The sequence below is a fragment of the Bacillus rossius genome, chromosome 1 (assembly GCF_032445375.1).
Source record: "Bacillus rossius redtenbacheri isolate Brsri chromosome 1, Brsri_v3, whole genome shotgun sequence".
NCBI lineage: Eukaryota > Metazoa > Arthropoda > Insecta > Phasmatodea > Bacillidae > Bacillus > Bacillus rossius.
In genome coordinates, this window is record NC_086330.1 from 112,887,250 (window position 1) to 112,911,673 (window position 24,424).

The 24,424-nt window shown below is 36.2% G+C and overlaps 1 protein-coding gene across 1 annotated transcript in view; it reads left to right on the forward strand.

Annotated features, from left to right (window-relative positions):
- Nucleotides 1-11,630, forward strand: part of LOC134542324 (neural-cadherin-like) — an 865,978-nt gene extending 854,348 nt beyond the window's left edge. The window contains exon 15 of the mRNA XM_063386490.1: nucleotides 11,208-11,630. Coding sequence (XP_063242560.1) covers nucleotides 11,208-11,269 — 62 coding nt within the window. The 3' untranslated portion in view covers nucleotides 11,270-11,630. The remainder of the gene's footprint in view (nucleotides 1-11,207) is intronic.
- Nucleotides 11,631-24,424: the final 12,794 nt, after the last annotated feature.

The following is a 24,424-nucleotide window of genomic DNA, read 5'->3' on the forward strand; positions in this document are numbered from 1 at the left end:
GAACCATTATTTTTTTAGACTCTGAGATTGTAGTTATTAAACGTTTGTTCATTCTTACATATAAATATATTACTATCACGGACTACTAAAGAATATTAAGACAAGAGCATTCCAAAGCTTATAATTAAATATAAAGATTAAATGTCAACTTAGGTTAGTTTACAGGCTTCCTTGCAATGTGGTAGTTTATTGTGGAAAAACTTCACGCGTGAGACCATACCCAAATTAGCCGATATCCTAATAATAGTATGATTATGTAGGTCCGAACGGCAGTGAATTGTGGATCAGGATTCAGGATTCTTGACCTTTGACCCCTAATGTCACCAATTTCCTGGAAATTTTCCTATTTCCCCCAAATTTCCCAGAAATTTCCCGTTTTCCAAAAAAAAAATCCTATAATTTTTTTTTAATCCCGCAATTTTCTAAGGAGGCACTTATTTCCCCGTAGTGTTATAGTATCCCTCTACCAACCACTCAACAACCCACTAAGGGGAATGGAATATGCTTTCTGATTGGTTTTTCATGCATGAAATATTAGTTTCAGGGGTGTCCATCATATAGGTTAATATTAATTTATTTGTAAATATTAGGGCTATGGTTTTGTATATCCCCGCACTGCTATATTGAACGAACATCGGTCGTCATCTTGGTTGATGCCATTTACGTCCGCCATCTTGGATTAAAATTTCTCATACTTTATCATTCCACTTATTTTGCAGCCATATTGTATTACATTTCCGTAAATAATCTTAGATTATGTAATTACGTTATTGCATTATGTTATTTTCTATCACCATTTTGTTCTCTAGAACCTTCCGCCTTTTTGCATTGTAGAACTTTCTGAAAATTTTAATTATGAAATCACACCCACCATATAGCAATACAATGCTCCACTCCTATGTATTGCACTTTTCGTTACGTTGACATCATGAAGCACTCAAACTCATGTCCATTGCACTTTTACGTTTTGTGGTTATATCAACATAGAGTTCATCTGCTGGATGCAGCCATCTTAGATTTTTATCATCACAATTGACTTCTTGGTTTACGTCATTTAAATCCATCATTTTTAATTCTAGAACGTTCCAACATCTTTTCCTATGTCATCTTGGACTGTTTCATCATCACTTTTGGACTATAATATATAAATATAATTTTACTGAAGCAGTTGTATTTATATAATGATGTGAGGAATTTCACAAATTAACAAACATATCTTCATAAAATTATATCCTAGTATATAATTTAATATGTTTAGCTTAAATTTTACCTATCAGCTGGAAAGTTTTCTGAGACAATTGTGTATGAAATTATTATATTTATAATTTCCGTGACAATTTTGTAAACAATTATATTGAAATATATTTTTACTGAAGAATGAAGTAGCATTTATACAGTCAAGTGATGAGTTTCATGAATTGTTTCATAATATCACGTGAGTATCACTTGCGAGTTTGGCCATGAAACCTCTCTTACGACTAAATTTGAATTCGAATGTGTGACAATGAACATTTTCGACCGCAACGAAACATAACTCGTAATCGGAAGAAGTCTAGAAGTTTTAGAATGGGTGGTAACACCTGTCAGGCAGTTTTCTGTCACTTTTGAAATTGCAACATTGTGTTACGGGCCCCAGCTTTGTAAATTGCCGGTGTTGAAGGCGCCTTTGTAAGTTTCCCGGAGGAGAGGAGTTTCTCCCGGGGCGAGGCTCCTCGTTAGCATGTAATTGCCAGAAGATTCTTCTTGGGGGAGGGAGGGGGGGAACAGTTCCCAAGTGCGACGTTGCCGGGTCAGCGATCGCCGCCGCCGCGCCGGTGGGTAATTCATTTTCTCCCCGAAGGCCTTGTTTGCAGAGTCCGCGCGCGCCGCTGCGCCGACCCCGCTCCAGGGTGCGCCTACTGCAGCCTGGGGTCTTTAATCCGGAGTTCCATAGTTCGGCACCATCCGTGATCCGCGTTACTGCGCTGTCGGCTTTTCTTTTAGTTCGCTCAGACTTAACAGTGTTTCCTGTTTTATAGCCGGCTACGTTTCACATTTGTAACTCTGTAAAATGACAACAACGTGACATAACTTTAAACAAACACCCGTCGATACGTAACTACACGTGGCTATCGCCGGTTGGTTTCAATTGCTTACAGGAATATCAAAAAAATTATGATATAAGGAAGTATCCGTCAAGTGAATTAATGTTTTTTTTTTTTTTTAATTTTATCATTGAAATATTAAATCTACATTGACGCTCAATAATTCGGCAAGGTGATGGTCTCTAAAATGCCGGATGAAAGAATATTCACTAATCGCCGCGTGTGATATGTAGGTACAGCCTAGCTGAGTGCACGAGCTTTATAAAGCGCGGGAACGCTAAGGGCGACATTGGCTTGAGAATTGTACGCTTCTTCACCTGTAAGTGCTTGCCACAGAACTGGTTCGTAGTCTTGGGTCGGTAACGCGCCTCTATCGAACTTTAAAGAAAAAGTCCCATAATTTTACACTGTTGTTTACCAAGCTTGATAAACTTAAACACGGCTGTACGAAAAAGAAAAAGTTTTTTTTTTGCCGTTACAAATCACATGTTAAAAGCAAAACCACCATAGTAAAGTGCAGTGGCTGTTAAATACATTCGTAATAAGACACCTTTAACAAATCTGGAACAGTTCGTAAATTGTTGGCACGTTAACACACGCATGTATCCGCACGCTTGTTTTCTCCCAACCATGAGGCCACTTGAAGCTGGGGTAGAGGTTACACTTTTAACAGTGGATCGAATGGTATTTGTAATTGTAAAAATAACGCGCCATATAATCATTTTCACTATTCGATTAAAAATAAACTTATGCGTGTCCAAATATCTGAGGCGACTATAGAATTAAAAATATAATGAAACCAAAATTAACTTTTAAAAAGTGATAGTGGCAAAGTTGATCATTTTAAAAGTTCTAATAGTAAATATCTGTCTGAATTTTTTTACAAATAGCAAATAGCGTGTTCCGCATATTTTGTGATAAACTCTTCAAAAACATAATATGCAATGTTTATATAGTAATTGTCTTTAAATGATACTTATGAAATTAAAATACAAGGTATAACTTAGGAAGTTATACAAAGTTATAAATAACGTCGGACTTACTTTTTCCTGCTTGTTGCTGCGTAGTTTTACGCACGAGTTGTTGGTACGTCAACCAGTTATTGACGTTACGTTCTAATGGCCGCTTTTGACTACATGTTCATTAATTAATTATTGCTCTTCGTCCCTGATAGTGTGGTAGTGTTTGTATTTCATATCGATACAAGAGCAATTAATGTGTCGGTCAATACGCTAATGAAGCTTTGGTCACCTTATGATCGCGTTAGTCACACAGGTCTTTCCAGAGTTTCCGAAACACGCTTAGTTTCACTTAACTGCCCACATTATAAATCATATTTTACTATCAGTGTAATACATAGATTATTTAAGCTCTACATAATACTGTTTCTTATAATTATTTTATAATTATTTTACTTTTACCACTGTTCTTGCTTAAATAGGTATCTTCTTGTTTAGTAAAAACATGTTTACATGGCTGAGTACAGTTGAGGTAGCACTTGATATTAATATTTGAGGGAAATTAAATCACTTTGTATTTTATTCTAGTATCATCAAGAAGTATATTAATATTCCTTATAAATAAATTACTGATAACGAATGATTTTTGTTTCCTGCTATGATGATATTAATTTTATTTTTACAGTTTATATTTTGTTTCACCTATTTTTATATCAAGAAAAAAATATTGTGTATTATTTCATCAGTAGTGCTGATTCAGAGACCCGCCCGGAAGCGCCGCTAAATAACCACTCACAATGTTTTTGGTTTTATAATCAACCAAAGTGAACGACATGGTATAAAAAACATTGAATTTTTTGGTCTCAGTACATATCGACTCAAAATACTTTTAACGGTAGAGTTCTTTTACGTGCTTTTTTTTAAAATAACTTTGGTCCTGCATATAGAATATTTAACCTTATAAACTCAGTTATAAAACTTCTATTGGTTTTTCATTTGATATTTTCACTCTGCCAATTTTTTAGCGATTTTTTCTGTTAGTTCCTTCATTATATATGTAGCACTTTATCGAATGAGCCACAAAAAAAACTTATTGTAACCAAAATTTGTTCACATAGCTGCAGGCAGTTCTATTGGCAACGTTTTTTTGTTTTTTTTTTCTTTACGTGCAACTTTTTAAATTCTACTGACACATACATATGTTCGGAAAAATTTATCACATTCAATTTATTTATCCGTTATTGCCATATTTACATGCATGCATGCATGCATACAAAACATACTTATAAATAACTTACATGAATACGAATACACACATACACACAGGATTTTTAAAAACTGTTGGTCGTAAATTTACTGGGTCCCAGATGGTGCCTAAACAATCGTTTTATGTTAAGAAGCAAACATCTGGAAACGTTACCCTGCCAAATTCACACGTGCAAACAGAAGCGCATAAAACAATTAAGCTTCGCGCGCACCCCAGGGGCTGAGTCCCCGGCATGGTGTTGGCACGAACACACACGTTACGCGCTATGTTTGGAATGCCTGTTCGGCAGAACATTTTCTTCGAAACGTGACGTCATGACAGTTCTCCTGGCGCCGGCTACCAGTTTCCCTCGGTCGCTTTTGTCGAGGCGTTGTGAAGGTCGTCCTATCGTCGGGCACAGTCGTGTTGGGAGAGCGCAGTTGGTGAGTGCGCACTGCTTCCTCTCGCCTCCTTGTGCACCACGAGAATGTCGGCCAACTCACGTGTCTGGTCAGCACAGTCCGCCACAAGCACCGCCCACTGTGGTGCGCGCACGCTTCTCTCGGAGCGCCTGAGCACGACGCGGAGCTTCCTGGGAGCCCCTGCTGTAGCGCCTAGATGCGCGCGGAAATCAATTTTTTTTTGCACTATTTTTTACTGCAGTAACTTGGCAGAGTTGCGTTACCGAATATTTGTTCCTTGCCAAAAGCCACTTTTTATCGCCTTCATTGCTAATAAATCTACACCTAGGAGTTTCTGAACATCTTTTACAAAGAATCTTCCAGAATTCACACAAGAAGTAATTTTGATAGAAAACACACGATTTAAAAAAGTTTGATAATTTGTTTTATTGATTTTTAAAGTTTACATAATATGGTTATCATGTATGGAATAGCATTATTTACGCAATGAGTAATTTTTATAGAAAAACAGGTTTGTAATTAAAAATAGTAAATGCACATACGGAGCACAATTAAAGACTTCAATTAATCTTGGAACAACCTCTATATATGTTTGTGTGTGCGCGCGCGCGTGTAAGTATAGTTAAAAAAAAATTTTAACAAAACATTTCTGTAACTCATATTGTTTGAAAATCCTGAGGAACAATTTTAAACTGGGCACTAAGCACACATTAGTTCTCAGAAAGTATACGGAGGGGACTTGAGGATGGGAAGTTATCTCTGTAATCCTTTTACTCGCAACAATGTTTAAGTTGCTGTTCGTGTTAGCGGAAACACTAGGCAGAAGTTGCAAAACCGCAGTGAATGTAGTACACAGTTTCAGGGATTTGGTGCTCGCGTTAACTCGGCAAATGCTCGCGAAGTAACACCAGCGCTATTTCCGCTAAACACTTTAATTGCTTTCGAACACATTGCCGTGCCACGCCGTTATGTACGAGGACAGTAAGACTGAACCATTCTACTGATCGGTTATTGACTCATTGTGGCTTTCAAGCTTCGTGTAGTGTTCGCTTACTTTCATGTAGCACCAGACAAGACCATGCTTACTATTAATGACAAATTACAGTGTATAACTAATGTATTATTTAATCTGAATGTCACACGTCCGAGTACTCGTGTGATTCTCTGTTGTGCATGCGACTGTCTGCTGGGAAATTTGTGCAATCGATTTCACCGCAGGTCTCGTTTATTTCGGAGACGTACCCGAGACCTGCAGTTAGTAGGGAAATTTGTATTCTTTCACGAGAGAAACTCGAGGCAGCATCGATTTCCAAGATATTTTATTGTACGAGGGTGGATTGAAAAGTAATGCCTCTATGGCCATAACGTTTTTTTTTTTTACTTTTTACCCGATTTACCAATTCTTGTTTGTACTTGAAATCTACGTGTGTCCTCTATGTAATGTCCTATTCATTTTTCGACATCCCTTACCATGCATTGCGCAAAAATTATTATAACCATGAAGGCAATAATAGTTTTCAATTTTATATATTCATTGAAGAATGTTGTCAGTTTTGTCTAATTTTTGAACAAATGTGTTTTGCAGGATCAGTTGTATGGAAAATCTGTCACAGATTTGTATTTGTCACTGTATTAACAATCTGGATGGGTTCTTTGCATACAGAAAGCTTGGATGTTCTGCGCATTGTAATAAATACTAATAAATTTACGGACTTTTCAACGAAGTTCTTATTTCAGATAAAACAAAAGTTCATCTTTATTTCAAATAAATGAATTCTCGTATAAATCACGCCGTATTTAGACTCCCGAGTTATGTGCTTTGTTCTCAAAAAAGTGTGTTCTTAGTTTTTTTTAAAATGTTATTGGTATACCTGGAATATTCTTTTGGATTCATTTTCAATGTAAGTAAACTCAATATCCGTACATTTATGAATATAGCCGTAAATTTACAAAGATAATATGTAGCAAACATTCTTCTTGAACTGGGGGTGAAAATATTTTACAGTTTAGTCGATGTTACTATATGGGGAAACTGAGTGGCTCCAGACATTTACGTGAAATGTTAGAGATTACAGTAACTTTAAGGACTGTCCAACGAAGGATCCACCTTAAACAATTGAGTCGTACTTCGTAATTCCAGGTACTAAATCTACAATAATATCTACGCTGGTTTCCAACTTCCCGGGTTCTGTATTCGGTTGCGAACAGGATGGACACGTGCGTGGAAGGAATGTGAGTCTTTATGCTGTCTACGAAGCCAGTTTTTGAAAGTTTCGTTAGTACACTGTTGAGATTTTTCACCTCAAATTTACGGAAAATGCTGGTTACATATTACCCAGGGATCTTCCAGTTATCTTCTTAAATTTGCGGGTACTGAGTTTACTTGCATTCAACATGAAACCACGAAAATATTCTTGGTTTGTTTATAAATCATTCAAAATCTTGTTGACTTCACGTGTGTGTGTGTGTGTTTTTTTAGAAGGAAACGCATATCTCTGAAGTCAGATTATGGCGTAGTTTTTTACGAATATCAAGTTATCTAAAATTACGTAGAACTCGTCGTTACTTTCAGGTAAAACCTTCGTGGAAATGACCTTAGATTTACTGTGATTTTCAACAGTGTACACCAAGTTGATTATAGTGAGTTAATGTACAAAAAAACTAAAGTTAGTCTCTGTAAATTTACAACGATGAAATTTCTTTCGTTTACGGATATGCCGTGATAATAGTTGTAACCAGTGTTCTTCGTAAATGTGAAAGTGAAAATTTTTTAACAGTATGGGGAGAGAGGGATCGGCTACCTTATTTTCGTCCCGAGGCGGCGCGGTGAAGCGTGACATCCCTCCCGTGTAGTTCGTTTATTTTCTTGCGGGGTATCCCAGCTCGATGCCTTCCAACCCCCCACCCCCCACCCCCTATCACCCCGCCACGTCCACCCTCATTGGCTGAGTCGCTCGCTGCTCGTCGGCGCGTGACGTGGCCCGGACCCCCCCCCCCCCCCATCCTTAGCTCGCGGTGCGCAGAGCTTCATAAGAAACCACGCCCTGCTCACGATATCCCAGTTGGGTGTGTTCACGGGGAAAAAAAAGAGGGATGTCCTTAATGTAATTACCGTTTGGTAATTTAAAAAAACTCTTAATAAATAGTTTTTATGGACAGTTTCAGTTTACTACATTCCTACTTAACATTTTCACATAGCCAACCAACACTCAGTTCGAATCACTTTTTGGAACGCTGCACCAGTTTCTTTAACCCCTTTGCATAGAAATTCGCCGCCTACGAATGGAACGGACGCCTCGGCCATAGGCATCATGGACTTCGAATACGCAATGCGTGTAGTCTAAGTACAGGCGCTAGGTAAACTTCTCCGTAAAACGTTCAAGCGATCTCCGTACTTGAACAGAAAAATGATGGCCACCGTTTTTTGAAACGAAATCGGGAATATTTTGGTTGATTTAATTACACGTGAGTCAACAATTACAGCAAAAATTACATAATTACTATTATCAACTGGTTTGAAACCCAGGCGGCGAAATTCTATGTAGGGGGGTTAAATAAATTGCAGCAGCGTTACGAAAAGTGCTTGGAACTGAGAGGTGACTATGTGAAAATGTGAAGTAGATATGTAGTAAACTAAAACTGACAATAAAAATTGTTCTCAAGAGTTTATTTTTTCAATGACCAAACGATACTTAGGCTACTTTACGGACATCCTTCGTGATTTAAGAATACGCTGAGGGCGGATGCGTGATTGTGTTTCCGTAATTAGTATTTTTTAACTGCATTTTCAGGAGAGTGAAAATGGCAACAACGCGAGTTTTCAGAATTGTTTTTAGGCATGATCTGTGAAAGCACTCAATTTACTTCATTTCTCCTCCACGTTATGTTATGGTTACTGCTGAAAATTAATGTTTGTTCTGTGCACGACGAGAAGACTGCGCGCCAGCTCAGAGCCAGATGCCGCACTAGAAGCACCAGCGAGCGTCGCGCTTATCAACCCGCCTCGCCGACACACGTACACCTCGACTGGGCGGGCCTGCTAAGTGTTACGGCAGCAGTAAAAAGCTTTAATACATGTGTTCCCGGGTGTGGGGAAGTGCATGCTCCCAAGATGTCGTGTTTGTGCTCGAGCCGTGCTCCGGTGGCGGGAAGCACTCTGGGCGCCTGCAGTTACGTGTGAGTTAGTTTCCCCCGCTAACGCGCGAGTTTTCGACATCTTGCAGGGGGGAAGCTGTAACCATTCTAGGCTTATTGGTTCGTGGCTGTCTCCCCAGCAGCGGGTCGGACGGCACTGTGACTTCATCGGATACTCTAGTTTTTTTTTCCTTCTCGCTCATATATCCGGTGGTTTTTCCACCCGCCTCTCACTCAGAAGCACGATTAGAGTGGTGGAGGGAAACACCTGCTGGCCCAGTTTTTTTTTTTTAAGATTTATTAAAGAGGTGTGTATTTTTCTTCTTGAATTAGGTGTGTTGTGGTTTTTATTTAGATATTTTTATACGTTTTCATTTATTTGACCTTAATGTGGGGTCTCACAAGCCATGTTGTTTATTATTTTCATTTGGTCGTCAATACTATTAGTTAAGGGCTCTTTGTTTATATTTACATTATACAAGAATTGGGAATTGTTATCACATGCGTGTATTTTTACAGCAAATTCATCACAGTTAATAAATATCCCTTTAAAATATTTGTCACGAAACAAATTCAAGAGAGGTATATTTTTTTTTAATTTGAGGAAATAGCCCTTAACTATTAGAAATGGCGATAACGTAAAACAAAATTCTACATGGCGATTGAGACTGGGCCTTAATGTTTCGTTGAGGTGATTACAGATGAATAACCTAAAAAGCACAGTTTATACTTATATACTAGGGGAAAGAACCGACTATGGTCTAGACTCTATAGTAAGAAACCATCTAAGAACTAGTCAGTTGTAATCTTGCAAAACCGTGGGAAACCGAATTGAAGATAGCTGGTTATGGTTTCTAAACCGGTTCCGGTTTGACGGGAGGCACGCGTGCCAACTGAGGTGGTCGAGCTCCTGTCGGCTCGCCCGTTGAGGATTCTAGTAACTTCGTTTTTTAGAGAATTAATTTTTTTTAATTGATGCATATCTATAAAGCTCTACACTTGCGTGACTGAAATGACTTAAAAATTAAGTCTGTGCTCAAAGAAATATTTTTTTTTTTGGGAATGGTCATGTAAAATAATGAGATTCTGTAAGTAAAAAAATGGAAATCATCAGTTTTGTAATTACTGTGTTAACATTCTGCCATGTTTACCCGTTCATTATATTTATTATATTTATATTTTATTGAAAAATTAGTGCCACACTGGCAAGTTTGAGAGTTACCAGTGAGCCACCATCTCTTCCCCCCATAATGTTGTCATTTTTAATGTAACCACGAGTGGTTGTGTGGTTGTAGTCTTTGTAGTTGTTGGTGAGTGGGTAAGCGCCAAGGAGACGATTAGGACAACTTAAATTACATCCATGTCTTACCCGGTATTCGAACCTAGAGCCCCATTGAAACCTGGTGCGTTGACAAGTACGCTACTGAGGTTGTTGATTACGCTACTGAGGTTGCCGACTACGCTACTGAGGTTGTTGATTACGCTACTGAGTTTGTCGACTACGCTGCTGAGACCGACACCATTGCGCTGCCTTGCTCTGTATTGATGTCAGTTGCCAAAACCAGTCAAATATACAAAAATTAAATGTCATTAGTGAAATATGAGTGCATGTAATGAAGCAGTATTGATACCCTCTAAACCAATGGATGGATCCGCTCTTGAATTCACCTCGCCTTATTCGTTCTAAAACACGGTTCACAATCATTTATTAGGCTCCTGGAAATACCGATTTACTTATACTGACTTAGTTGACATTTGTTCTACTTGCCTTTTATATGCGTGATTAAGTAGCATTTTATGTAACCCCAAACAATATTTCTTGAATAAGACTTTTCCAGCTAGGATTTTTTTCAAATTTAAGAAATTTTTATATTTAAGAAATCGGAAACAAATAATATTTTTAAACTTTTTTTTAATTCATCACGTTTAGCTGCAATTAATGTTGCCACGTCTGTAACTATTAGCTAAGTAATCAATTATTTATCTTTTTTGTCTCGCGCAAGAAATTATTCAGGTCGTTCAAACTGTAGCAGTAATGGGAAACCTGTTGAAAGATTCTTGAAGCGATAATGCCTTTATTTTGTAAATATTTACTATAAAGCAATTGGAAAAAAAACTATTCAATTTAAAGTTTTTTATAATCCAGAAATTTGACTTAATTTATTTTAAAATTTTGGACAAGGGTCGATAGTCACATTTCAACTGTTACATTACCACTCACATTGTGTTCTGTTAGTTTTCGAAGTAGTTTTTTTAGACAATGCGTACACGCCGGTGACTAAGTAACAGAATGCACCACTCAAGTAAATGATCTCATTCTAATGTATAGGCTTCTTATGAAGTGTTTTATCTTTTGTTGCAGGTGAGTCTTGTTCGCAGCAAGAGGTCCGTGTGGTACTGCATCTGTCAGGTTGTCACGAGTAAGGTAAGGCGACCGATGATATCCACACATTAATGGCCAGTTGCACCATTCTGCTTTTCGATCCGCAATCTTAATTATGTTAACCCAAGTATGATGTTTGGATCATTCCTCTAGATGTTGCGCCAATATGTTATGGAACTACACGATATTCGCTCGAGTGAATTTTCAAGCTGCAGCAACCGGCTGCAACAGCGTGGGAGAAATGTCAGGTGCATTTTTATTGGTTGGCTAAAATTATGTAAAGTCGCTACAACCTATCGTGACACGGCATGCAAATTAGGGATGGGCAAATGAATACCATCAACTCCTTAGTATTCGAAGGATTTGATATTCGAGGAAAAAGATTCAAAGAAAAATATAAAAGGATATAAAGTAAATTAAAAAATGTAACACTGATAACCTCTTAAATTGTTTTTATACCTATCATGTTACCATTTTACAAAGCAGTGTACTTCTAACATGTAATTTTATAAATGAAATTAAAATATGTAGAGATTTTTAAAACTTAGTTTGAAAAACAACCATTTAAAAAGTAGAATGTATCAAAACAATTGTTAATATTTTTCATTGAATGTACATTATTTTATTTTTGACCCTTGAAAAGTACATTCAGATTCGAAAGGTATATTCGAGTTACTCTTTGTGATTCGAATTCGAGTTTCAGATTCAAGAAAATTGGGATCCGACCAATCATAAATCAAATTTTTTATTCGGTTGCCACAAGATAGCAGTTGATGCGACCACTGCCTCATCCATGTTAATTAAAAAAAAAAAACATACTGATATTTAAAAGTTATTACAAACGAAGCAGTCATTAATACGAATAGGTTTTGTTTAAAAAGTATCTTTTTATACGGACAGTAATTTATATTAAATAGATGCCTTATTAAAGCATTAAACGGAAATAGTGAATTCTAAAACACTTAAAATATTGATATTTAATGAGATGTGTTGTTTTAACACTGGAAAAAGCTGCCCTTTTTAATAAATGTTTGCTAATCATCTAAAACTGTGTAAATAATATTCGGGTAGTTACACCAATTAAAAACCTGCATTAAGTCCGAAGAAATTTCAGACCTGCCTGATCGCGCTGTGTCATTCTAAAACATTGACATGAATGACCAGGACTATCGGTTCTTCGTTGGAGTTCCCAATGATCTTCGTTCAGCGCTCAAAACAATGGTGGAATTGAAAATGTGATCGAACTGTGATCAAACCAGTTTATGAAACGAGGTCACGCTTGAACTAGAATGGTGAAACTGGCCATAAAATATGTGCTGGCTGAGTGCTCTATGTACGTACTGGATACGTCATCCTTTAAGTAGGATCAAACTCCTCCATGTGAGAATTTTATATTTTTTGTAAAATGTAAGTTTTGAGTTATGGTTCAAGATTATTTTATCACCAAAAGGGCACAAAGTTACATTGCTTGTGGTTCTTTTTTTAATTCGTTGCAGTTATTTGTTTTTGTCATGTACAAAAATAAGTGCAAGAAATCCTACGTTAAAGTGCCGTGTCCATAAATTTTTACTTTAATTTCAGCAGGTTATCGCGTGGTAAGGGTCTTACCTTCAATGTGGATGTCCATACAGAAAAACCGTGACCGGTTTTTAATAAATACGTCATAAAAATATATTATTCAATAGTTATAAATCGGGTTACTAAATGTTTTTGTTTTCATGCACTTCAATGATAATCATAGATACAAAGTTAAACACTGTAATAACATTAGAGAAATGCACAAAAATGCATGTATATTAATACTGAGAGTGGTCCCATAGTAAGATTTATATATATATATGACAGGTCGTGTATTTGTACTCGTACGCATATAAGTTTGGCCACATGAAGCAATGGCAGTGACACAGGAAGCGTTTTTTTTATTTCCACCGAGTTTTATTTTTCTGTTGAGCTACTTGATCGACAGGCCTTAAAAGTACAAATAAAGCCATATTCTCAGCTCGAGAGCTAGGTAAGTTTTTCCAGCTAGCGCGGCGATCAGCTCGAGGGAGGCTACGGAAGACACGTGGATGACCTAGCGAATTACAGCTAATCGGGAAGCAGTTTCGTCTCTCCTGGAGAAGGGGAGAGTGGGAAGGTCATCACAGCTGACCGAGCCGGTGCTGTGCTTTTTTCATCCGTTTCTTCCGCAGTCTTCGCCACACTCTGGATTTTCGACCGCAAGAGCGACAATTCTTCCGCCTCTCCTGGTTCACCTCCATCCTTCCGCATCCACCCTCTTCACCAGTTCCCTCCACACCCCTGATTCTCAAGCCGCACCCTGCTAATTGCTCTAACGATGACGTCAGAAGGCCTCCGCGGCCATTGTCTGAACCTGCCAGGCTCGGGGATTGTAAAATGGTCAAAATTGAAGAACAGTTCTCTCGAAATTTCCGTCAGTGGTGGGCCCATCTTCGAGCTCTGTGGAAGTCGGATGAGCTGAAGGTTCTGCTTGGCGAGTCCGCAACTTTGTAAAATAACAGCCCTTTGAAAGGCAATTTTCAACGCATCTATTATGTCTTTGCAAGTCATTAACAACTCTATAGTTTTAACTTATTTTTAAGATAGATAACTATTAATAATTGCATTACAGCAACACAAAAAAAAAAAATCTATATTTATGTATCATAAATGTCAGTTTGGTTTGACCTTGCGTTCTGCTTAACTCTACAACCTACCTCCACGGCTCCACTGTGTTATATGGTATGGTAGTCCTCCATCTCCCATCCTGAAGGCCTTTCCAATGAAGGCACATCCTAACCGAGAGGGAGGGCCAAATTTGGAATAACTGGGTACTATATGTGTTCCACAAAAAAGCCAGAGAGAAACCAGTTTAACAGGTAGTCAATTCCTTTTATTTTTAATAATTATCAAAAAATAATACTTTACGTACACCTCAACTTTATAAATAATATCAGTATTATTAAGTTTCAAACGCACCAAGCTTACACAAAATAAATAACAGAGCATTTATAACAAACTATCGCCGCAGCGTTTCAGTAATTTATGAACACATTCAAATAGTTAATCTGCAAGGGGAAATTATTCCCGAGAAACAAGAACACGAAACAACAAATGCTAGCAAGCGTTACAATACCATTATAAAAACTATAAGTATTATGAGTAGAGTCCCTGAAATTTCGCGGATTCCTCTGGCCTCAGGATAGAATTCAAAGTTATAGGTGTGCTCGACCCATGTTTACTTTCCCATTGGTCGATTTCTTAGCGAGAACATTTTTATCCTTGTTATTTGGCACTACCTGATTCGCTTACTTCTCTCCTAGCTGGACATCGTTGGCTCACGGTCGTAGAGGGGCGTGTCCAGATAACTGCGGTCCAATCATGAACACAGTGTGACAGTGTGGAGGTTTGCATTCTAGCTTGCGACTAAATGAATGCGCGAAAATACCGTGGCTCTAATTATGAGTTATATTGACCCCTCGCGACCAAAGTAGGGATACGTTACATAAGTCACAATGAAAGACTAAGACATCATTCACTTATGCGTTAAACAAAACACGTGAATTAGAATATACGTGCTATACATAACTAACGAAATTACAAAGTTACTGCATTTTTTAACATCTCAGGGAGACCCAGAATTAACAAATATACGCGGTTAAGCAAGCCCACAAACCAAAAAGGGCAAAACATAATTTAACTCAAAGGAGTTTTCAATAGGTGACATCCGAAAGAGAATTTAGAAAACAGGAGCATTTAAGAATTACGTCGCAATCTACATTACGGTAAGGGTCACCGCCCTACTTACATTTCCGTCTCCCCGAAGAAGCTCTCACTACTGCATTACAGAAATTTGACTACATGATACCTATTTGGTTCTAGCTCTCAGATGAGCTCTACCCAGACTACCTATGAGAATAAGGTCGAAAAATGGCTAACCTAGCCTTATAAATGATCGGCATGATGCAGCGCGCATGCGCCAAACCCCAGGAGGGGAGGCCAAGACCGACAATGTACTAATTAGAGAGGGGAAAGGGAGGAAGGAAGCGCCAACGCCCGCCGCGGCGCGCGAAGTTCAAAAGCAGCGGACCCGACTGCTTCAATCCATGAAGAAGGTTTCTGTTTGGATTTGCAGGGTTGAGTTCGAAGATTTGGGTGTCAAAAGAGGACATCGTATCAATGGACTTATTACGGTATAAGTCGGTAAAACAGCTGGGAATCGAGTACCGAAGTGGTCGAGACTGACCAGAATATTCCTAAATGTTTTAGACAGTTCCAGAATGTTATAGAATCTTTTAAGAAGGTTCGAGAATGTTATAAAATGTTCAAGAATGTTGGAGAATCTTTCGGAAGATTCGCGAATGTTCTAAAATGTTACGGATTATTAATAGCATTCTTCAGAATTTTATTGAGTTATCCAGTATGTTAGAGAATATTCTAGAATGTCCCAGAAGGTTCTGGACCTTCGAAGGTACTGCCAGTTCCCGTTTGATAGGATTGGCTGGCTTTGTCCGAGCGAAATGAAGGTAACTCCGGCTAGTGTAGAATTATAAATTAAGTATATGAACAGACTTTATAGGTCAGAGGTATTAGGTTTTGGGTGTGTAAGGGAGGATCGCTATCTTCGCCCCTCCCATAGTACCGCTACTGGTTTCGGTCGACATTGCATTCGCCATCTTCAGGGTAGAAGTGTCTATGTCGGCTGAAACAACAGAGAATAATTTTTAGATCTTGACGTACCTGTTATTTACAGGCCTTGCTAATAATTGCTAAAATCTTGGCATAATAAGGTTCTGGGTGTGAGATCTAGGCTTTATGTGGATGTTAAGCGTTTAAATAGTCCTTACTAATATTCTACACGCTAATATGGAAAGTTAATAAGCAGGCATGCCAAACACGTATCTTTATAAGGTAAGCGATCCTGTTGATCACAGTAATCCGAATTTTAGCCTACGTATACTACACTAGAAAGAAAACTTTAGATAAAAGTACTTAATTTTATTTTTTACTTTATCGCAGGTCTTTTTGCAGCCACCGATAAAAATGTGAAGGAAGTAATTTTTTCCTTTAAATGATTACAGAATACATAAACATAATTGTTTTTTTCTGTTATTTTTGTATCCTTGCGTAGTACTAGTTCCAGTTGTCACTGTCAAGTCCCTTGTATCTTTGCGTCAATCTCATCACTCTGTAACTAATTTCAATATTAACATGATACAAATAATACGATTTTTTATTTATTTCATAAATAATTGTGTACTGCATTGATATGACACTTTGGGATATGTTGTTGGTTACTTAATAGTAATAATCGCCCACTGCTGTGTTTAGAATATCATTTCAACCTAGTAAGTCTGTTTGAAGTAAAAAATAATTCTTGTCTCGAACATCTTAATATAAATACAGTCAAATAAGCATATTTTCCATTTAAATCATTCATTTCTGGTTTTGGATCTCAATATTTAGGGTTTTTATTGGGTATTTTTGGTTGTTGAAATTGTTCATCAATAGCTTTGGTAGCTAAGGATTTCAGAACTCACTTTGGTCACTGTCGCTTTCATCCTTGGCATATCCATGAGAACTAAAAGCCCTCGTATTGCGTAAAATGATATTTAATATTTTGAACAAAAAGAAACCCATATATTTCAAGAAAATAGACCATTATTTTTTAATTTTTTATTTTCTTTTTCAAATTAAGGCTCTGTGCCAATCATATTTTACTTTTGCAGACAAAATTCACGTGTCGTAAATAATCGCATTGTTATTTACTTTATACATGTGCAACGACTACGCGGCCTTTTTTCTATGTATTGCAAACAGTCTTATATACTAAGGGTTATGAAATGTCTGCCTAACCTAAATATATGTGTTGGATTTGCAGCGACATTGTTTTTAACTTTTATCCCTTAATACGTTACTTCGAACTTTTCAGTCTGTTGGCTTATTGGATTTGTTTGTGTCATTTTTATGGCAGCACATATTTTTCATCAACTTTTTGTTTGACCCAGTGAGTCGTGCATGAATAATGTAACAGCTATTTCAGTACGAGCAGAAATTACGTTCTGTGTGAGAGCTGCTGAGATTCTACAACTTCGAATCTTGTTTGTAAATTTTTCAAGCTTGTAAATTTACTGGTTGTATTAATTTGTAAACATGAATAATTTGATTTTAATTTACCTTCATTGGATTATGCATGATATCAATATTTGTGAAATGCGAGCGACGCGTTCGTAGTGTCAACATGATTAACGTATAGTTTTGTTAGCGTTCGTAATGTATTGTATTTTTGGTTGTCTTTTGATTTAGTTGAAGATTTTTGACGTGAAGACGTCTATTCGCTCGTTACAGTGATAGTCGTTCCAACTTTCTGCGTAAACAATGGTTGAGTCCACACGGATAGATCATTTCTGCACATGTTTGTCGCGCAGTATTTGTTTTGCCTGTGACGTCATCGTACCAGTGTAGGCGCATGCGCGTGATTGTTACGAATTAGCTTTGTGTAGTTACAGATTGGAGCAGCGTGGTAACGCGTTTAGCAAGGACGTTGATTCGGGTGTCATTGTAAGAGCTTGTGGAGCACTGCTAGGACCCAAAGTGAGACAATAAAAATATTCGCCGGAATATAAGTTGAAAAGGTATTGAATTGAAAATGACAAAATAACTAAAGATGTAATCTCATACGACTCGTAAATATGCTCGGAATGATAGAAAATTCAAGTCAGTAGAAAGCCTAAAAAAATACTGTATGGGAGAGATTGATAATTAAATGACATATTAAGAAGATTCATCACACCTGCTGAAACTGTGTATTGCAGAGTCTCGAAATTTTTTCAATCATTTGCATAACTGTTCATATGTTTTAAAAATCTAAAAGCCACTTTATAGAAAACGAACTACCAATTAGTTATTGTGGAATAAAAGTTATAATTTTAAGGTTTAAATCAGTCTTATTCGTAAATGAATGTACTGTTTATAATCTGAATTAGGCCTAGTCTTCATAACTTGTAATTAAATATTTTTATAATTATTTATATAAAAGCATAGTTAAACCCGTTATCAAACCATTATTTAAATTTATTTCACTTTCGTCACTGGGATTTTTAAGAAAAATGAATTTTTCTAAAGTAATGCACACATTGCTGGTGAATAAATGATACACCCCCCCCCCCCCTCTGGGACTTCCCTTCCAAGGGGGCTGTTATGCTGGGCGCCTGGCCTTGCCAGAGCCTGACAACGAGAGTGCAGGGGGTGGGGACTGGCGCTACCTGTGGAGCTGTTCCAGAACTGAGGTAGGTAGCTATCAGTGGCCCGGAAGTCTAGTAACTACGAGGGTTATTTTTTTTCAACCTCCGATCGGCTGTAATAAAAAAACGGGAATGAATTGGGAAATTATTTTAATGTCAAAAGAAACGTACATCTTTACTCTATTTTTCCACATAATCACCGTGCAGATTGAGGCATTTGTCGTACCGATGCACCAGCTTTCCAATACCCTCTGCATAAAATGATGCATCCTGCCTATTCAGCCACGTTTTAACACTGCTCTGCAGTTCATCATTGGTGTTGAAGCGTCGTCCTCCAAGCCACTTTTTCAACGTGGGGAAAAGGTGATAGTCACAGTTTATCGTTGCAGCCATGTTGACATTCCCATAACCAAGCTTCAACTGAGGTGTGAGTTGGCCGCTCCACATGGGTGGTGGAAGGGGGTAAACACTACGAGACGTGTCGATTCGTGTACGAGCGATTAGGGTATCGATTAATGGGCATGCCATGGAGAAATGAAACTGTAATCACACTGCAGGGCACTGTTAAAACGTGGCTGAATAGGCAGGATGCATCATTTTATGCAGAGGGTATTGGAAAGATGGTGCATCGGTACGACAAATGCCTCAATCTGCACGGTGATTATGTGGAAAAATAGAGTAAAGCTGTACGTTTCTTTTGACATTAAAATAATTTCCCAATTCATTCCCGTTTTTTTATTACAGCCGATCGGAGGTTGAAAAAAAAAATAACCCTCGTACATATTGTTTTTATCACCAAGCAGGAAAATGAGGCGCAGGCTAGAGGCGCTATGTAACTATAAATAATCTAAAAACGTTAGTCTACAAAACTATGTAAAAAAAATTCAAGGTTGACTTCTAAATATTAAATAAAAATTGATACAATTTTTGATAATTTTTTTAATAGAAATAAAATTTTAATATACATACAAATCGAAGGCCCGACGTGAAGATCAACTGCATAAAAGTGATTGCTTATTCATCAAGCATTAAGGTGGTGTATATATATGTGTGTGCATTTGTGTATGTATGTGTGTGTATATATATATATATATATATATATATATATATATATAACGATTCTAGTGCAATTAGTTGGATCACTAGGGTAGACCAAGCGTCGGAGTGCTCCGGTTACAGCAAGCCTGCGCGACGTGCGTTACACGTGACAGTGATGGCCAAGTTCATAAATCACCGTATTTATTTGTTTAGGGAATGCTGCGAATATGTTACATTTATTACATTTTGTATACGTGAGTTTAATTAATGCAAGTAATATAATATTTTAATGACTTTTCACTTGTGATTAATTTTTAATTTGGCTCCATTATGTTTCAATGAACTTATTTCTTAAATTTAATCAACAAATCACCCTAAAATTCAAATTTAATAATTATTTATGTAAACATGTATATAAAAACTAAGGTAGGCATTCCTTCTCAAAAATTACAATTTGAGAATTTATTTTTAATTTGCCTGACAACTGTTTTGAATATGAAAACTGGATCACTAATGAGTTTAAAGTCACATATTGCTCTAGGAATCGAACATATGACGTAAAATTCCGAATAAAGCACATAATATGAGATTTTGTTTTTAATATGTAAATTATCAAGAAAAATAGCTATATTGAAGAATAAAAACGATTATTTAAAAAACTACGTACTTAAAACAATACCATTATGATATTAATCAACAAATAGGTATAAAATAAAAGTTATTTATTCCTACTGTCATTTCAGAAACATATTCGATTGTAAATTACCCAGGCTACTCTGTCGATTGGAAAACAAAATGCTTAAAGTGCTCATAGGGCGAATGAATTTATGTTATTCTGGTGTAATGTGATAAAAAACAAACTCTTTTTGCATCAAATCTTTATTTCCTGGGATTTAAACGCTCCAACCAAAACGATCGTAGAATGACTCAAAGTATAGTAAAAATTTATATTCTTATTTTTATGATTTTCCTTGACAATAAATGATGAGATATTAAAACTTTATAACTTCTTCAATATTAACGGGAAGAGTAATGTTTCTAGATTATTTTGATTGCTAACTGATAGTTCACTACAAAAACTACATTTACTAAATTAATTTTTGTGGAGTAAAGATACAAATTATCATTTAGGACTTAACTGCACGTTTTCGGTGTGTCTCAAAAGGTTTGCGGCGATGAACTATTGGTATTTTACTAGGAAACGTTGATTCTGCCACTGGACAAAAGTTAATCTTTGGTATACATTTTCATATATTAAAAACCGTTGTGTCCTAACAGCGAAATTCGTCCCGGCTCGAGCGAATCATGCATTGCTGCACTGCAGAACACACTGCCATGCTCTGGACACTTCAGCGATCAGATAGATTATGCCAGACTCATAACAAATATACCATTTTAAAGCTTAATATATATACAACAACGTTAGTTTAAGTGTTTTTCATGCCGGGTCCTTCGTGTTAATGTAATTTATATTTTGATTTCCATACAATGTAAAAAAAAATATATTTTTTTTTACCTTATTTCTTTTCACTGTCTATGATTGATAAGAAGTTAAAAATTTATACAATTTTTTTACTATTAACATGTAGAGTAATGTTTCTAGATTATTTTAATGTCCATCCTGAGAGTGTACGAAATACATTTTTGTGGATCGTTGCGTTAAATTATAATTTAGGACTTGACTGCATATTTTCGGTGTGACGCACAATGTTTGTAGGTGTTAACCTTTGATGTATTACTAGGAAAGTCCTGTCACTGTAAGAAAGTTTAGCTTTGAGATAGTGTTTCATATATCAAAGAGCGAAGAATCCGCCCAGCACGCGCGCTCTCGACAGTACAGTACACACGGCGCTCGGGACTCTTCGGTTGTGTCACACTCTCTAAAAATAAGCAATTTTAAAGTTTAATAATCATGTAACAACGTTTGCTAAAAGATTTTCGTGTCGGCCTTTTCATTTTTATGTAATCTGTATTTTCATTCTTTGTAAATTTGAGTGAAATCTTTTTTCCTAATATTATAGAATATTTTGCATATTTTGTGATATGTTAACGAATATTTAGCATATTTTGTGTAATATATTGAAAATATTTTCATTAGTTCTCGTAAAATAATTTTTTGCAGATTATTTTGGTTTGGTTTACTGAATGCTTATTATAATAATGTTTATGTAATGCATTACTGTGGAACACTGCAAGAAGATATTATTTAGGAGGATTAACTGCACGTTTTTGGTTTGACGTACAAGGTACCCAGAGGTAAACTTTTCACATGTTACTAGAAATATTTGATATTGCTATATTAAATTGGAAACAATTTTAGTACTGATGGAACTAGCTGTTTGTGCAGATTCATCATAGACCGTCGTAATTTTATTAGTGGTTTAAACTCCGGTTAAGTAAAGTTTGTTTTAGACAGACTGTTTCTGTAAGTGATCTAATTTTAGGTGGCCTGAGGTGTTGTACGAACGAATATTTTTCATTAAATTTAAGTTTTGTTTTTAATTTTTGGTTTAAAATATTCATTGTTCGCCTGCAATGTGATAGTAAAGTCAGTATGTTTTACTTCTGAAAACATTCCCTGCAAAAATACTTACTAAAATATAAAGTTAAGTATCTTTACAATTTCATTGAAATTCATTTGTTAAATATCTTCTAAAATAGACCAGCAGTGGGTCATGGAATTTTTCAAATCTTAACTGCAGAATTAACAACTAAAATAATGTTTTTCTGTTTCTTGGTCACTCTATTTATTTGAACTATCATTGCGTGAACTAAACGTAAGGCTAATATCCTTCAAGTTTTCTCATTTTTACTATACGTTTGGCAATAAAATTAATACATTTACAAGAAAATAATTTATTAAAAATTTATTTTAAAAATTACTACTGTATATTATTCATTAAACAAGGAGAATCAAAAATAAATATGTAAAGTTAAATTAGTTTCGACATATAATTTTACATGGACAAATCGCCTTAATACGAAATACTTGTTATTATTTTATCGCGACACTTTCACGAACAATCTACGCCGCGGACCCAAACTGCGCCCGTCTTTGATTTTTTATAAATTTTTTTTCTTCATTAATATTATTTCATTCAAGCAGAGGTTGCGATCAAAATTTACTTCAGTTGTGAGATTTGCTAAAACAGTAATCTGAATATTTACGTGTTATTTGTATGTACGTGTTTTCGCTTGGGTTTTCTCGTATTAGATAATGCAATCGTCTTTAGTTTTAGACACGTATTGCACGTATCGATTGAAACCAATTCCAAACATGTACACTTCCCTGACGCATTTGTCTTTATCCTTCCTGTCGCGCGTTGTTTGCTAGTGTGTTGCGGCATTAATGGTTTGCAAGCCTGCATGGTATCGCGTGGTTATCGAACCCTCTCGGCGAGGTATTAACGTCATGCAGAGCGGGGTTGTCACAGTTGAAAGTGCGGGCTTACAAGGTCTTATGTAAATCGAGCAAAATTCACATCAGATTTCACGCATTTATGGTTTCGTAGAGCATGTCTTTTAGGGAGTATGACCAGTTCCAGATTATTATTTTATTTTACGCTTAACCTGGTTACACTTGCAGCTTTTGTGTGGACAAACTTAAACACACACACACCGCTCACACACACATATATACATAGCGTAATTTTTGCGTAATTAGCTGGCAGTTTAATTTTTAACATTTTTGTGCAGTATGGATAAGGAGAATCAAACGGAATAAATAACTGAATTTTTTTTTATGTAAAGGCAATGTTGGTGAATACTGCGTGATATGGTTCAAAATTTTTTTTTCAGAAAAATTTATTTAATTCCTTTTAAGCTTTTAAAATCATAAAATTTCTGAGGATATTAATAGGCTAGCTAAAATTTAATAATTTTTTTGAAAGAAATTAAACCATATCACATAGTAGCTAGTTAAATTGACTTTAACTTAAAATGTTTCAGTTATATACTACATTTCATTCGGTTTATCCATAAAGCAGAAAAACTTTAAAATGTAGCTTTGGTAGCTAATTATGCAAAAAGTATGCGATATATATACACATATATATTCATTTAGTGATAGTTCTGTCACTGGAAACGTTGGCAAGTTTTATCGCGTGGAACTTAAATATAAAATAATGACCTGGAACGGGATATACGTCAATAAATATCAACCGAATCGCTGTGTAACTTCGTACGCATTATATTTATTTAGACTGTTGCACGTCCTAGATAAATTTAAACGTCGCATTCGACGACATATTGCTCTATATTGCACCAGTGCTCAAATTATGTATTATTACACCTGCATAAACCTATTTTATTTTTACTAGTGCAACATTTTACAACTTAATTCCTTTGTGTCAAACGTGCTTAAATCCCAATATGGTGATTTTTGTTTTATTGCATAATACATCTTCAACGTTCGTGTTATATCTGTGTAATGAAGTCGAGGTAATATAATTTACACGAATTATGAGTAGGTTGGTTTGTGACGCGAAATTTGCGTTTGATTAATTTTTTATTCCCTTCTGGTTTTAAATAAGGAAATTTGTTTTAATTACGTTATTCGTAAACATATGTTTTTAAGGTCTGATAATAACAGTAAAAAGTAATGGTTAAAAATATAGGAAAATTATTCAAACAGTACAGCTAATTGAGTATATAATATTATATTTTAAATAGGAAATAGGCTTAGCGTTAAACGGCAAATTTAATTTTTCTTGCCACTTTTCTCTTTTAAAAGTTGCCGCGATATTCATTCCCAGCTCTCCATTGTAAGCAGATTCTTGTTCCGCTGGAAGGATTAAAGTCATACAGACTGAACTCTCATATCAAGTTCGTAGGTGAAACTCTTTTAAGTACCGATAAGTGAGGAAAAAAATAATTTATCTTCCAAACAAGTAGGTACTACATCTGCCGTATAAA